The sequence below is a fragment of the Myotis davidii genome, unplaced genomic scaffold, assembly GCF_000327345.1.
Source record: "Myotis davidii unplaced genomic scaffold, ASM32734v1 scaffold289, whole genome shotgun sequence".
NCBI lineage: Eukaryota > Metazoa > Chordata > Mammalia > Chiroptera > Vespertilionidae > Myotis > Myotis davidii.
In genome coordinates this window covers 312,779-324,567 of record NW_006299717.1, presented here as the reverse complement: position 1 = coordinate 324,567, position 11,789 = coordinate 312,779, and the positions used below count along the sequence as shown (strand labels likewise).

The 11,789-nt window shown below is 50.6% G+C and overlaps 1 protein-coding gene across 2 annotated transcripts in view; it reads left to right on the top strand.

The window, feature by feature from the left end:
* Window positions 1-11,789, top strand: part of DAAM2 (dishevelled associated activator of morphogenesis 2) — a 44,032-nt gene that overhangs the window by 14,827 nt on the left and 17,416 nt on the right. For both annotated transcript variants that reach the window (XM_015571878.1, XM_015571877.1), the window contains exons 8-14: window positions 265-331; window positions 1,561-1,678; window positions 3,508-3,646; window positions 5,468-5,526; window positions 5,667-5,851; window positions 6,420-6,716; window positions 11,171-11,278. In XM_015571878.1, coding sequence (XP_015427364.1) covers window positions 265-331; window positions 1,561-1,678; window positions 3,508-3,646; window positions 5,468-5,526; window positions 5,667-5,851; window positions 6,420-6,716; window positions 11,171-11,278 — 973 coding nt within the window. The remainder of the gene's footprint in view (window positions 1-264; window positions 332-1,560; window positions 1,679-3,507; window positions 3,647-5,467; window positions 5,527-5,666; window positions 5,852-6,419; window positions 6,717-11,170; window positions 11,279-11,789) is intronic.

Genomic DNA, 11,789 nt, shown 5'->3' with positions numbered 1-11,789 from the left:
CTGCAACTGATATAACCTCCCATAACCAAGGGTAATCCAACCCCGATGTCAATAGGGCTGACATTGAGAAAGCCCTGGGTTGGCCTCCCTGAGGGAGTCTATACAGGGAGTGTTGCCTACAGACAGCTGCTTCCTTCTGGTTTGGCATTGGCCTTGCCTGAATGAAGCTTTCAGGTTTAGCTGGTGGGGGCCTGAAGGGGCTGTAACCCTTCAAGGATGTCCTGATGCTAATGTCTGCGCTCTCTATGCTCCCATCCTCTCTAGGCATTTAGACTTCTTCGAGATGGTCCGGAATGAGGATGACCTGGAGCTAGCCAGGAGGTTTGACATGGTGAGGCGCCTGCCAGGGGGAGGTGACTGTGGCGGTCCAGGTGGCCCCACAGCCGCTTCTACAGCTCCTGTGCTTGGGGGGTCTAGCGTTGGTTGGGTTCCCTGGTGGGTCCCCCCCCATGGCCAGGTCCTGTTTCTGGATGCCCGGCAGTATGTTGGCTCTGGTGAGCCTCACCTGTCAGGTTTCACCTGGTAGAGTATTTACCCCCTAGTGCCGTGGTCGGCAAACTGCGGCTCGAGAGCCACATGCCACTCTTTGGCCCCTTGAGTGTGGCTCTTCCTAAGCCTTAGAAGTACCCTAATTAAGTTAATAACAGTGTACCTACCTATATAGTTTAAGTTTAAAAAATTTGGCTCTCAGAAGAAATTTCAATCGTTGTACTGTTAATGTTTGGCTCTGTTGACTAATGAGTTTGCCGACCACTGCTAGTGGGTCACAACCCCCAGAGGAAGGAAAGACGTTCTTTCTTTCAGCTGAGTAGTCTCAAATGCTGCTCCTGGACGACTCTCCCCTGCCTTCTGGCGATCCTGAGTCTCCTCCTCCCATCACTCACCAGATCATGCTTAGCAAACAAAATCATATTTTCATTTTAGCCCTAGTAACCCTGAAACACACAGCTCTGCTGCTTAAATTTTGTGCTATAAACCCCCATCCAAACAGAAACCTGCTTTGGGCGGTGCTGCAGTCACGAACCACCATCCTGTATATTCTCTCAAAGTTCCTGGATTTACAGACACAGAAGCAGGTTAGAGAGGCTGGGCAGCTGGCCTGTTGTCACAACTGGAGAGCAGACCTGGGGCTAAGTCCAGCATGTAGACCCGTGTGCCACGTAATTCTTCACTCACCTGTGTCCCTGCTTCCTTCCCTGGGTTTGAATCAGTAGTTCTCAACCAGGGGCAACATGTCTTGAGACATTTTTAAGTTGTCACGACTAGTGCAAGGAGGATGCCACTGGCATCTGATAGACAGAGGCCAGGTTGCTGCCAAACACCCTACAGTGAACAAGGCAGCCCCTACAACAAAAATGACCTGGTCCAAGATGACAATAGGCCGAGGGTGAGAAACCCTGGTTATATAATTAGCTTATCTCCCTCTCGCCCCTGGGCCTGAGGCAGGGGAAGGTGGGCCCTCCTGGGGGATGGTGCAGTGGATGGAGGCAGGATCTTCTCTCCCCTGTTCTCTTCCTCACTGTCTCCCCCAACCAATCACTGCTGCCCCCAAACCCCCAGGTCCACATCGACACCAAGAGTGCTTCCCAGATGTTTGAGCTGATCCACCGGAAGCTGAAGCACACGGAGGCCTACCCCTGCCTGCTGTCTGTCTTGCACCACTGTCTGCAGATGCCCTGTGAGTAGCTAGCACCTGCCACTTCCTCAGCCAGCCCCGGGGGGTCAGGCCAGGACTCAGGCCCTGCTCTTCCCTCCCTCCTAAGGGCAGGACTTCCACTATCACCTTGGGCAGTTGCTGGACTTGGCCCCGAGCAATGCCAATATCCCAGTCCAACAAACAGTACTTGATCACCATGAAATCAGACAGTTCTGACAGGGGATGAGCAGACTTCTTGGGAAGTTCCAAAAAGGTCTGTGTTTGGGGGATGGCACAGATGTGCAATAAGCAGGCCAATTTTTTGAAAATCAATTCCTCCAGCCAGTCCTTGCTGGAACCCACCCCAACACCCTTGCCCCTGCCTCTCTTTTCAAATGTCAGCATCTACGGGAGCAGATGCTAAGCTCTTAAGATCCAAGTGTGCACGGTGACTGCATAAATTACACATAATTATTGATAAGCCACTCCTGCATGCAACTTGAAATTGTACCATTTGGTACCTAAGCTCTTCACAAAATGGAATATTTGGAAAGTCATCGTCAACCTAGACAGACTCTCTTTGGTGGTAGTGAAGGTGGTGGTGGTGGTGATGGTGACAAGGCCAGTTACTGTGTGCCAGCTCTGGGCCAGGTGCGGTGTGAGGTCCTTTGGCACAGTGTCTCTGAACCTCAGAATGGTGTATGGAGTGAGCATTATGATCTTGTTTTCAGTGGATGAACTTGAGGCTGAGCCAGTCTTTGCATAGGAAGGAACCTCTGTTTCTTTGGGGTCAGGGCTCTGGATGAAACGTGTTCTGCTTCTGTGAGCCAGTGTCCTGGCTCCACCCTGGTTTCCTGGGTGAAAGGTAAATGGAGCATGACACCACGTGGCGATGCCTGTGTCAGTGGGGTAGTGGAAAAAAAACAAACAGACGGAAATGCTGAGTTTGGAAACCTCTCAGTTCTTCTCCAAAAGTCAGTGCGGAGGTCTTCATGGAAGACACAGGAAGGTCCTGGGAAACCTGACTTCTGTCCCAAGTCCCTGTGCTTGGTGTCCCATGGGCACATGTCTGGGTCTCTCTGTCTACTTCAGAAGGGACTTTACAGACATTACCTTCCATCTTGTAGGCATTAATGATTGGACTTTAAGGTCAGGATCACTCTGGTTGACCTTCCTTGGTGGTCAGCAGAGATGAAGTATTGGGGATCAAGAACCAATGAAGAGTGTCTCTCTTGGAAAAAGTCTATGCCAGCCAGACTATGATTAGAGGGGATGAGAGTGGGACCCCGTGAGATCGAACACAACACACAATGCCTTTGCCTTCAGAGTTCAGTGTCACCTTCACCAAAACAAACCTTCCTGGGTTCCATCACCACTTCTCCAATCCAGTCTGATTCCCTCTCTGTGCACACCTGCAATTAGTTTCCATTCATCTTTCTCTGTAGAACAATAGCATAGATATTTCCCTAAAACCTCTTCTTTTTAAAAAATTTCCCTGCAGACTTCCTTATTCAGCATGTAATATTTTGGAGCAGATTTGCCTTCTGAAATGCTTTTTTTAAGGTAATTGAAAAAGCAATTTGCATTCCCAAGGCCTACCATGCTTGGGTGCCCACAGGGAAGAAAAGCAGACAGGAAGCATTTCAGAGAAATATGTCCAGAGGTTTGACACAGTCAAAGGGTCAGTCACAGATAGTCAAATGGCTAGATTGGAGATTCTCCATCATCAGCAATTGCATTGCCTCCCGCCCCTTTGAGAGCTTGTCAAGGGGGTGGGGGGCATCTCACCATCCTGGGCCCAGGCAGTGACTCTAGGGTGAGGCTCCAGGGGCTCCAGGGCTCAGTGTAGGTGCGATAACTGTGTCCCTCAGACAAGCGGAATGGCGGCTACCTGCAGCAGTGGCAGCTCCTGGACCGCATCCTACAGCAGATTGTCCTCCAGGATGAGCGGGGCGTGGATCCTGACCTGGCTCCCTTGGAGAACTTCAACGTCAAGAACATCGTCAACATGTGAGCAGTGGCAAGCCCTCACCTATCTTCCTCCTCCTTCTCATCTCTCTCCTACCTGGGGGTCTAACTTCCCCTCTCACCCCAGACATCTCCACACTGGCCTTGAGCAGCATTGTCCAAAGGAACTCTGAGATCACAGAAGTGGTCCATATCCACCCTGTCCACACGTGGCTGCCGAGCACTGATAGTGGCTGGTGTGACTGAGGAACTGAATTTTACATTGCATTTCCTTTTAATCAAATAACCATATGACATATGGCTAGTGACACCATATTGGACAGCACAGCTGAGGGTTACTCACCTCTAACTAGTCCATTGCATGGAGTGGATAGAGAAGGAGTTTAAACCCATCAACACAGAGGAGGAGTCAGCAGGCCATGCCTGTGGGTGAACTCCCCAACTTGTGTTTGTATGGTCCATGAGCTAAGAAGAGATTTAACACTTTAAAAGGGTTGTTACAAACACACACAAGAATCTGTCCCTTTAGAGGTTTTCCAATCGCTGATGCAGGGCAAGACCATTTAGCCATCAGGTTGTAGGACAAGGATGGCGCAGCCCGAGGCCTTCTGACCTTACAGGCTTTGTCTGACCCGGGGTACAGAGGAACACAGAGAAGCAAGTTCCAAGTCACATCAATCATATTCAGACCTTATGTTCTGAATATTGATTTTAAACTTAAACACTGAATTTTAATTTGAAACGTTTATGTATCTTTCAGCATAAATTTTTAATTTTAAACACTGACTTTGAATTTTAAAATTTTAATGTTAAGCTTTTACTTATTTTTCAGCATAAGTCTGAGCCAGTTGCCCTTAAGGAGATTAAATAGGCTCTCACTGATTTGTTGTATTGCATTTCAACACCAAGCAGAAAATGAATCTTAATCCAGCTACTACCAACAAACTCTAAAGAGCTGTTGGACCCCAGCTCAGCAGCGCTGTCCTGCTTAATGCTTCCTCACTCTCTGGACCTGCCCAGCTCCAAGTCAGACCCCCGTCCACCATGCCTCCTGCCCAGTGTCAAGGAACCTGGGTCAAAACTCTCTGAGAGGCTCAAAGAAGCCATTTCACAGATGGTAGTGAGGAGGTGGCAATACCAGGGATGATGGCGGTGGTTCTCCCCAAAGAAATCTCTGCCCAAGTTACTTCCCCTCTACACTGTCCCCTGTTTATAACCTTAGCCTGGTTGAGGAGGCCAAGAGTCATGGATCTCATTCTTCCACATTCTCAGGTTTACCAAAGACCTGATTATTGGGGTTTCACCTTGGGGTTTCACCTCCCTTGTACATTGATGTCTAAATGAAAGCTTACTTTTATCCCAGTTGCAAGAGTTTGATATGAATGAGGACTTCTTATAATTTAGACACCCTCCCCGCCTCACCCTCATTCTGTGTTGTTGGAATGGGTGGCCTCTCTCACTCTCACACATTGTTCTTTAGCAGCCTGCACCATGGTAGTGCCAATATTGTGATCTCTGTCAATGCAAAAACCTGTTTTTACAAAGAGGTACAAATCATTATAGCTAAGGGAAGCCTGAGATTGGGCCTAGTTCTACCATTAAAATCTTGTCTCCAGTCTCATCTCAGGACTTCAACTGTTTCACAAAGGGGTGGTTAGATCACAGGGCAGCTGAGGGTCCTTGTAGCTTTCACAGTCTGTGGAGAAACACACAGTGAGAACTGGGAAGGGATGGGGACCTGGAGGAACATCTGGAGAGTCAAAATCCTGCCCTCCTCGATGTGGCCAGATGGACGGGGGTCCAGGCACCAATGGGAGGTCGAGTGCCAACATTCAATAGGACCCTCCCTCCGCTCCCCACCAGGCTCATCAATGAGAATGAAGTGAAGCAGTGGCGAGACCAGGCAGAGAAGTTCCGGAAAGGTGAGGAGCTGTGCCTACACCTGCTCCATGCTCCACACACCCCTCCCGCTGGCCAGCCCAGGACCCACCTCCCCTGGAGGGGGACACACGCAGACTCACATTCTCTCTCTCCATTTCCTGTCCCGTCCCGCATCATCCAGAACACACGGAACTGGTGAGCAGGCTGGAGAGGAAGGAGCGAGAGTGTGAGACAAAAACCCTGGAGAAGGAAGAGATGATGCGGACGCTGAACAAGATGAAGGACAAGCTGGCCCGAGAGTCCCAGGAGCTGCGCCAGGCTCGGGGACAAGTGGCTGAGCTGGTAGCCCAACTCAGTGAGATCTCAGTACGTGGGCACTCTCCTCTCCTTCCACACAGATGAGCCTAGACCTTCAGGATATGGAGGGAAGAGCAGGTGTGGGGAGGGCCAAAGATCCCGGGATGAGGGAGAAGAGAGGGGGGCCTCATTCCCGCATAGAGGGGGCTCCTGAAGCTGTAAGGGTGACACCTTTGTGTTACTTAGTAAAAGTAATGCTCCTTCTTCTGGGTGGTGCTGTCCCAGGAAGCACACCTTGGAAGTAGAGTGCAGGTGGGCTTTTGGCTTCCCTGCCCTCAGCAGGTCATGGCCTACACAACTCTTTGTGTCAACGCTGCCATTGCATTGTGGCGACGGTGACTTTGCTCAGTGTCTGTGTGTGAATGTTTGAAGTTTGTGTCTATCTATCTGTGGTTGTGTGTGTGGTGGATGTTTGAGATACAGAGAGAAAATGGGAGCTCAGTGTAGGTGGGAGGTAAGAACAGGATTGGCGGATCTAGTGTAGATAGAGAATAAGAATAAGGAAAGGAATAATAGTGGGACACCTGAAAGGTATCATTGCTGAAGGCTTTGTTCTGACTTTTCTGTCTCCTCACAGACAGGACCTGTATCTTCCCCACCTCCCCCTGGAGGCCCACTTACCTTGACTTCCTCGTTGACAACCAATGACCTGCCTCCGCCTGCACCCCCTTTACCATTCACCTGCTGTCCCCCACCGCCACCACCCCTTCCACCTGGTGGACCTCCCACTCCTCCTGGCGCCCCACCTTGCTTCGGCATTGGCCTGCCTGTCCCTCCAGACCCTTTCCCCAGCAGTGATGTCTCACTCAGGAAGAAGTGTGTCCCCCAACCTTCCCACCCGCTGAAGTCCTTCAACTGGGTCAAGCTGAATGAGGTGAGTAACCAGGGAAGGACAGTGCATCCCTTCTCCTACAGCTGGGGGGCAGTCAGCCTCACTGTTTGGAGATCTATCCCCCTGGGTTCTTTCTTTGGTGGGTGTAAGGGTAGACATAGAGGATGAAAAAGATGGGGTTGCTGATGCCAGGCAGTGCACTGTCCACCGGGAAGAACATTCTACCCTGAGAGGACATGGCTCGGCATGTGGTAATGCTTACATTGTCCAAGCCACCTACAAAAGGAATTTCTGTGTGCTGAGGATTAATGGAGTAATATAGATACAAGAGCATGGGCCAAGCAGGGGTGCTTTCTAGACAAGGCAAGGGCTGGATTGGAACCATAAGGACAAGGTGAATCTGAGGAAAAGGGTAGAAGATCTGGGCAAAGATCTTGGACCAAGGACTGAGATGGGAAAGATCAAGGACTGAAATGAGGCCATGGCAGGGGCTATGACACCCTTGTAATGAAGAGTTTGGTGCCAAGATATAGCCATTTTGGCATCTTCCCAGGAGAATGGTGCTACTTTCTACATGGCTCAGCAGTGAGAGGCCCTCACAAATATTACCCACTAATCACCCACTCCAGGCCCAAGTGTGGAGTTGACTTCTCTGTTGGATGTTCAAGATCATAGAGCATAGATGTCCTGGGTCACATTAGACCCCTAGAAAATGAAGGCCAGTTGCAGCCTGGGTCAAGCCCTGCACGTGGTTCTGTACTGTGTCCTATTAAGAGGATCAGTGACTTTGTCCCTGAGATAAACACATGTAAGGCAATTGGATTCAGTTGGTCTGCCTCACACTCACCCTTCAACAACAGCTATGATTGGAGCTGAGAGTAATGGGTGCCCTCTGACCTTTGGATCTAGAAGGTGTGTTTGAAGAAACACTTTTAGATCCTGAGGATGGACTGCGGGAGAGGTTCTACCCTCTAACAAGACCAGGTTTGGCTCTAACCGTGTGGCCTGTGAAACCACGCATGTTGTCCACACTCCATTTACTTGTCTGTAAGGTGATCTCTACGATTCCTTCCACCTCTGGTTCTGTGATCCAGGTAAAAACACGATGCATGAATACAGTCCGTTCATAGTCTCCATGGCCTCTGAGAACACCTTCAACCTGAGTTCTTAAAATTTTAGAGCCACCTTTTAGCAGCATGTTGAAGAAACACTGTTGAAGTCAGTGACAGCTGCATTGCACAGTTGTGCCCTGTGCATGCTTCTCCATGGTTACGAGGCAAGGCAGGAAGGCAAGGGCATGGGAGCTGGCAGCCAGCTCTGCAGGACCAGAGGCCAGAGGCTGGGTGGGCATGTTCATTGTCCATAATCAGAAAAGATGTTTTTAAATTGTCGTAAAAAAAGATATAATCTGCATCTCCTATACTTACAACTTTTAATTTATGGTTTTAAAATGTCACGAAAAGTTGATTAGGTACCTTAGCAATTAAGGAATACAGACAAAGCAAAACATTTTTGCAACATTTTTATCATATAGAGCTTTGTGCCTAGGATTTTCTCCAGGGTCCAGTACTAATAAAGCCTTCCGAATTCCTCAGGGCCCCAGCGCAGGCCAGTTTCATTCCTAGACTGGAAAGCACCGTTTTGATGGAATGGGCATCGGGGAGCAGTCCTGGGAGCTGCCGATGTTTCTTAGCCGGGGTGGGTGGTGGGGAGTCAAATAATGTTTTGTGAACCTATTATCCCAGCCGCAAGCTTTGACTTGTATGACGAGGGGTCATTTCATCGTGTGGGCTTCAGATTCTTGATCTGTTAGATGAGGGTAATTATGACATCCATAGCAAAGTTTGTTTTAATACATATGAAGTATGTGCCAAGTGACTAACACAGAGGAAGTCGTAATATTAATAATAATAATAGATTGCTTATTGTTGGTGGCACTGCCATGTGTGCTTTGAGTCTGTTATCTCACTTAATCTACACTTTAGCTCAGTAAGGAAGCACCATTGAGATTCGGTTTCCCCTACCCCACCCCCACCCCCACCCCTGTGACATGAGAAGAGAACAGTCCCCCTCCATTTGCCAGTGGTCCCACGGAGTGATGAGATAGGGACAGAGCAAGCCAGCCTGGTCTCACTGACCCCACATGCTCCTTGAGAGAAACAGTGACATGCACGTTGAGAAAGATTTCCCTGACTTACACAAGATGTCCCTGAGGGGCAGAAGCTCCAGGAATCTAGGCCACAGGTGATGGGGCCTCGGCCAGAGTGGCAGCAAAACTAAATCTGGGGATGATGATGCATGGCAGGCACATCAGGGTGACTTGGTGAATGTAGGGTGTGGAGAACACTGGAATAGACGTGCCCCTTTCTGGCTGCAGACTCGGCGCACCCCACTGGGCGTTCCTGTGGCGAATACGGGGGAGGGCAGGTGTTTGGGAAGACACGCGGAGAGGCTGGCCCTCAGTCTGTTGTCTCTTCCTAGCGCTCAGCATCCCACCCTCTCAATCCACCCTTTTTCTCATCCTGGCCTCACCGGGAATGAGGAGCAACAGGCGACTTCACCTCTCTGAGCTTTCCCAGTGCGCCCACCTGCCCCCCAGGCCTGGGTTTAGGTGGGGACCGAATTAGAAGTTTCTCTCCCCTGCCTGCCCCAATTCCATTCCTACCATCTCCTCTCTGCTACTACCTTCCCCCATTCCAGGAGCCTGGCCCCTCTCCCCAGGCCCCTTCCTCTTCCCCGACCCCACGCGTGCTCCTGTGCATACACACACACACACACACACACACACACACACACACACACAGTGGCTGCTTCTGCCATGAAAAGAATGCGTCTGTGTTGGGTTTGGCCAGTTGCCTGTATCCCTTGCCGCTCTGAGCTTCCCAGCCCGGCATTCCACAAGGGGGTCCCAGCCTGAGGAAGGCCACAGGAATGTCCCCAGCCCCTGCTCTGGCCTAGCCTCCCCTTTTCCAGAGTTTAAGAAAATAAACGTGAGTGAAAGGTATGTTTCTCTCTCCAAGCCTTGCTGAGGGGGAGGTGGGGGGGCAGGCGGGGGCGTTAGGAAGGCTCCCCAGCTGCCCTGCAACGAGAGGACGGTGGGAGGGGCTACCTGAAAAGTCAGCAAAGATGTAGGTGAGGTGGGTTCTGGGAGGAGGAGGAAGTGGAGCACCTGCAGGGAGGACCTCTGGTGCACCCTCTAAGCCAGGGGTGGGCAACCTTTTTGTGAGTGCGTGCCCAAGCCAGCAAAATCTCTGACTCAAAATTCTTCTGCGTGCCAACCCTAATGTTTTGAGAACACATTACGCCTACTTGATATCTCTTAAGGTGTACGTATGTGAAGAACCTTGAAGAAATAATAAAATTCATTCAAGCGACAAAAACACAGTATATATCACAGAGAACAAAGATTCACAAGCGGATGTGGATGAAGCCAAAACACTGGTCAGATCTAGGAAGGCAGGGAGAGTTAAGGCAGAGGCATAGAAATTGCTCTTCCCTTCTCTTGCCAATCCACGTCTATGGTCTTTAAGATAACTTGTTATGTAAAATTATTTATTTATCTAAGATGCACCTACACGGAATTTATCTGAAAAATAAAAAAGTCGATATTAAGGAAAAAAATTGTAAATGGAAGATTATAAGAGAGGGTTTCGCGTGCCAGCAAAAGTTACTGGCGTGCCATGTTTGGCACGCGTGCCAGGGGTTGCCCACCCCTGCTCTAAGCCAACCTCAGGTGTCACAGGACCATTGGAGTGGCCTGGCTTGGCTCGCAGCTCCTCCCCAGAGGCTGACAGCTTCTTCTGAGGCCCCTGGGGTAGGGTTCACTGCAAGGGTCCTAACAGAGGTGGACGGGGCCTATGGTGAGGGGCCGTGGAATGTAAACTCCTGGGCCCTTCCCAGTCATAAGCTATGGGCCATTTTCCCTGGGTCTGACCAACAGGAAATTGTGGCAGAGTCTTGGCCCCGGGAGTCACTGGAGGGAACAGGATGTCCCAGCCTGTGACATTGGTCCGCTTTCTGGGAATCTGGGAAAGTGGGAGGAAGACCCCTGGGAGAGAAAATGACCATCTCAGATACAGGAAATACTGTTGGCGCTAAGGACGCCAGGATCCCCAATATGTGTGGGCACTCTTCCTGCCGCTGACCCCACCAGCCTGCCTTCACGGGGAGGCCCCGAGAGCACTGGCTCAGCTTGGCTTTTCTGGAAGGAGTTTCATACTCGCCCATCCCTCACTCGGCTCACCTACCGATTTCTGTGCTTACGCGTGGGCCCACCTGGACAGACGGGGAAGGAGGTTGTCTCTGGCCTCTACTCTGGGGCCGAGTATTGAGAAAGGGTGGCGGTTAGAGGGGAGGATGATCCCCTTCTGAGGCTCTGGCCGCCTGGCTGTCAGGATGTGTGCCCCTCGGGGCAGGTGGGGGTAGGGAGGCACCAGCCATCTCCACAGAGAAGGAAGTGAGTCAACCATGGGTGTCCTCCCCGCCCCGAATCTTAGGAGCGTGTCCCTGGCACCGTATGGAATGAGATTGATGACATGCAGATATTTCGGATTCTGGACCTACAGGACTTTGAGAAAATGTTCTCAGCCTATCAGAGGCACCAGGTAAGACCCTGCCCCTCGAGCCTCTCGGCTCTTGACTTTTAGGCTTGACTTCACATTTGCGCCTTACTAAACCCACAGTGTCTGACACATAGCCCCTCCCTCCCTCCCTCCTGAATGTATTGAATGATTTGATCCTTTGCCAGGCCCATGTGCTTGCTGGGAACGTAGATATGAAGTGGAGGTGTGCAGTGAAGGAGGGGAGACATCCCATAGTATTAGAGTTTGTAGTCACACATCAAGTAATGAGTGAGCATGTGTTGGTTTCTCTCTCTCATCCTGGAGCCCTGGAGGTGGAGTCCGAGGGCCTGGCCACTGCTGATCCTGGTCTTTCTTTGGCCGCAGGATTTAGGGACTGTACCTAAAAGGCATTTCAACTTTTCAAACTATTCTCTCTACATACTCTCATCTCTCAACACCCCTAAGAGTCGGGGAGCAGAGGATGCTAATGTTTCAAGGTCATGTTAGAGGTTGAGGCTGGGCCAGGCCCGGGCAGGCAGGCAGATGCCCTGAA